Source organism: Chrysoperla carnea, chromosome 2 (genome assembly GCF_905475395.1).
Source record: "Chrysoperla carnea chromosome 2, inChrCarn1.1, whole genome shotgun sequence".
In the NCBI taxonomy this organism is placed as follows: domain Eukaryota; kingdom Metazoa; phylum Arthropoda; class Insecta; order Neuroptera; family Chrysopidae; genus Chrysoperla; species Chrysoperla carnea.
In genome coordinates this window covers 13852827-13857153 of record NC_058338.1, presented here as the reverse complement: position 1 = coordinate 13857153, position 4327 = coordinate 13852827, and the positions used below count along the sequence as shown (strand labels likewise).

At 27.4% G+C, this 4327-nt stretch overlaps 1 protein-coding gene across 1 annotated transcript; it reads right to left on the bottom strand.

Annotated features, from left to right (window-relative positions):
- Nucleotides 1-1327: 1327 nt before the first annotated feature.
- On the bottom strand, nucleotides 1328-3289 carry LOC123291535. Its single transcript, XM_044871850.1, has 2 exons — nucleotides 1839-3289; nucleotides 1328-1376 (listed from the first exon to the last, which is right to left on the bottom strand). The coding sequence occupies exons 1-2, from the start codon at nucleotides 3287-3289 to the stop codon at nucleotides 1328-1330; spliced, it is 1500 nt and encodes a 499-aa protein (XP_044727785.1).
- Nucleotides 3290-4327: the final 1038 nt, after the last annotated feature.

The window sequence follows — 4327 nt, the reverse complement described above, 5'->3', positions numbered from 1 at the left end:
CTTAACTACAACACGAGCTATTAGCAATAATACATTAAAATGGTCCACCCTGTATATAGTAGATGCTATGAGGTATGTTTAATTAAAAACGTGAAAATTGAAGGAAACATTTATTGTGGTTGTAATTATGATATTATTTTCTGGTTGGATGATTTCTGACTTCCGTTACTATAAATTTTACATAGTTTTAAACGTATAAATAAACAGATGAAATAGTGGTAAATCGAATAACTTTATTGAAATAGTCCATTTTCTTCTCTAAATCTGTGTGAAATTAAATAAACATAAACATAATTAAGTTACTCTTAAAATTGGTTTGTTTATTTTTACAATAATACAGGATGCCCAAAAAGGTCTAGACAACGCTCTACCAGAGTTAGTACAGTTCAAAACAATTCGCTCCAGCTAAACTTGCCTCAGTATCAAAAGGTGTTGCGTTTTGGAAAAGATTTTTTCTGTACCAAAAATTAACATATTGAAAAATATTTACATAATATCAAATTTTGATATAATAAAATATTTTCTTACACGAAAAATGAGTTTCTTGTATTGACTTTATGAGCTAACATTCTGGACAAAAGTTTGACTCCCTCCCTGAATAATTCCTGCACAGTGGCCTGATTTGTTCATTAACTTATGATGGAAGCGATTAGAAGCAAAAGCTTAGTTTAACAATGCTTCCAAAATAGTAAATCAACAGTCGAAGGGCAAGAAAACTAATTAATTAAAAGCTTGTAAATAAATAAAAATTTATTACTTTGATGTTTTTTAATGGAACTCTACTACATTTTGACTCTCTTGTCTGATAGTCCATGGGACAGCACGACTTTTGTTAAATGATCAAAACATACTTGAAATTTTGTAAATGGCATTTCTTTTCGCAAGTCTACCAATCTTTCTCTCGACAACTTTTTTCGAAAGAGCTGCATTTTTAAATGAGCATGATAACATCATATTTAAGCTATCGTCTGACTATACGTAACATGGAATTTGTCGGACACTTGATAAGAATTCAGCAAAAGTGAGCTAGGTATTGAAAATAAAAATACTTAAGAACGGCGTCATTGGTGTAGTATTTTTGCTGGACGAAATATTTTATTGTTTAATAGTTATTGATGTTATCAAATTCCCTTCTGCGTTCTTTCAGGCCGATTGATAAGATACAATGCACTTCCAGCACATTCTTCTTGACTTTTTCTTTTCAAAAGGAAGCCACTCACGAAGTTTCAAGTATGTATTTATCATTTAAAAAAAAGGATGCTGTCTGTCAGACTACGAGTCCTTGAGATAAATAAAGTATTTTAATCTGTACACTTAGTTATTTATATTAATTCAATTGATTCAATAAATGTAAGATTGATTCAATTTCACCAAAACTATTTTTAAAATCAATAAATGTAAGAATCTCAGTTATGATGATTTTTGATCGACCTAATTCTATAGTTAAATAATCATAGTAAGAATCGATAATTTGATTTAGATTTTGATCTCTAAAACTTCGTGACGTCGACATGTATAAAAATGTTAAAATATCATAAGACGGAGGAAGTAATCGACTTTGTTTGAAATCAACAAACCGACATTCCCTTCCATCTTTAAACAGAATATTTTCTAAGCTTAAATTTCCATGACACAAAATGTTTTTGAAAGTTTTTGATGGTTTTAGTAGATTTATTAAATTTTCTTTCGATGTACTGCAAGTGTTTTCTTTTTCTAATTCTGCAATTATATCAGAAAATTCATAGAATTTATGAACTTTTTCGGTTTGACTTTTGTGTTCTAAAACTAAATACACTGAGTGAAATTTTGCCAAAGTTTTAATAACTATGTCCACTAACTGGCAATCTAATGTGTCAACATGTTTGAAGCCAGTTTCTTCTAAGTTTTCAAGAACAATCGACCGATCATTAATACTATAATAACATTTTGGCATCACTTGATTTATGACTTCCATATTACTTAATAAATCATTCAGGCATAATAACTGATATATAAAAACTTCTTTTCGATTTAAGTCATCATTCAAACATTTCATAAAGAAATTGAAACTGGTAATCGTGTCATTTAATAAAATTGTGATTTTTAATAAATTTTTCGAACGATTTGGTAAAACTTCGTAATTTTTAAGTACATAGTTATCGGAAGCAATTTTCCGTCGAACTATGTCAAAACAATCCTCACGTATAAGGTGACGATTATATAGAATTTCTATAAATTCATTTAAAACTTCTCTATATGCTTCACGATATTCCGTGTTTCTTTTTAATTCTGGAATGAAATACTGATGTCGTGTACCCAAATATAAATTCACTGAATCCGCTTTTAATTTAAATGTTTCAGTTATAAACTCAGCGCTTGTTAAATGACATAATTGATAAACAACAGCAATAAATTTTGTAAATGGATAAAACTCACTACAACATTCTTGATAATCATAAAATGGAAAAATTTCATTTGGATTAATTCCAGAATTTTTCAATTTTTTATAAAATTCTTCATAATAATATTCGTATAATTGATGTGAATATTTTTGGCGAAATTCTGCTGTTGTATTTATAAATAGCAAAAATTGGATATCATGGACAGGCGGTAGATATCGTAATTCTTGGAAATCGACAAATCGACAATTAGTTGGTTTATTTTTTTCATATTTAAATAAAATATTATTATGCCATAAATCACCATGACAAAATACATTTGGAAATTTCTTCGATGGTCGTACAATATTCTCCAAAATTCGATTCACTTCTTGTTCGAATAACGTTTTAATTTCAACATTTTCAGCCAAATCTGGATAACAATCTATTGCCTGTTTAGTTGTTTCGATTGAAGCGTTCATATAACAAACACCAAATTTATTGTTGAATGAAAAAAATGTATCATCAATTAGTTCGGGAAAATCGGTAAAATTATACTTTGTTTTTAATTGTAAACTATACGTATGCAACTCTGCTAAATTTTTAAGAACAATTTTACAATGATTCAAATCAAATAATGGATATTGTCCAGAAATAAATTGATCAACACTTAAATCTTCTAAAATTAATAAAGACACATCCATTGGGAATGGAAAATGTTTTGCTATACATTGAATTTTCTGGTCACGATTTTCACCAATGATTTTATAAAATAATGCTTCTTTTTTATAAGCTAATGTTTCATTAAATGCACTTATTAAATTCGCACTAATATCTTCAGTTAATATCACTTGTTTTTTAATAAAAAATTGAACTTTAGAAATTTGATTGTTTTGAGAAATTTCACATATTAAACGTAAATGTTCACCCATAAAACCTTCGACATTATCAGAGAGTGATTTTATTGTATATTTTAATAATTTATATTCACTATCCAATTTTTGGTTTAAAATATATTCACATTGTTTTGGCGTGATTAATTTTGTAAAATCTATTTTCTTAGACATATTTTTTTATATTTTTTACTTAAAAAAAAAAAGAGTTTAATTTAAACCAGTCACAATTTATTGTTTGGTGATGAAATTCAAGTTGAAGGAAACTGATATTAAATTAATTGTATTATTAGTACTGTAAAATGTGATTCAATTAACATTATATTTTGTGTTAAAGGGGGATTTATATACATTTCAAATATTAAAAACAAACAGTTTTACCGAATTTTAAAGTAAAAGAGCGTGGGGTGTTTGTTTTTCATTATTTTACTGACAGATATTGGTAAAATAAGAGTCATAATAAAATACCTTAAAAAGTACCACACGCTTTTTTACGATAAATTGATTTTTTTCTTACCCATTCAATTTTTTTTAACTTATAAAAATTATTTTCTACTTTTTAATTCAGCTAGCTAAAACAGCGTGTTTTTTTTTTAACTATTATTAATTATAGTATTAGGGAAGGTTATCTGCGCTTCCACCAAAAAAGATATTTTAGAAATCGATAATCTTGATGAACTTGTTCAGGTTAGTCGGACAAACTTATTAAATTATTTTATTGTAATGAAATCCTTAATAAGTATGCAAAGTTCTAATTTAATCCGACTTTTTGAAGGGGGTGAAAATCTAGATTAAATAAATGTCAGATTAAATTAAATTTTTTTAATTTTTTTATTAAATATCTATATCTTTATAATTTATAGCTCATGTGTTATTCTGATGTATGAGCTATATTGCTGTACAGTATCATTAAAAACCATTCGCTAGTTTTGGCGTGAAAGCGTAACAAACAAACAAACATTCTTATAAGAATACAATACATTTTAGTAATTACTAAAGATTTTGCATGCAGCCAAGGAAACGCCAGGTTGAGCCTTTAGATTACCACCAACAGCCGAGGTAATTAAAAACGCAAGG

Bases quoted from the DNA above. Each gene is read 5' to 3' on its own strand.
- LOC123291535 (XM_044871850.1), bottom strand. From the start codon at position 3,289: ATGGGTGAACATTTACGTTTAATATGTGAAATTTCTCAAAACAATCAA. The intron at 1,377-1,838 runs GTTAGTGGACAT...TTTTAAAAATAG, and splicing joins GTTGACACATTAGATTGCCA to TTTTGGTGAAATTGAATCAA.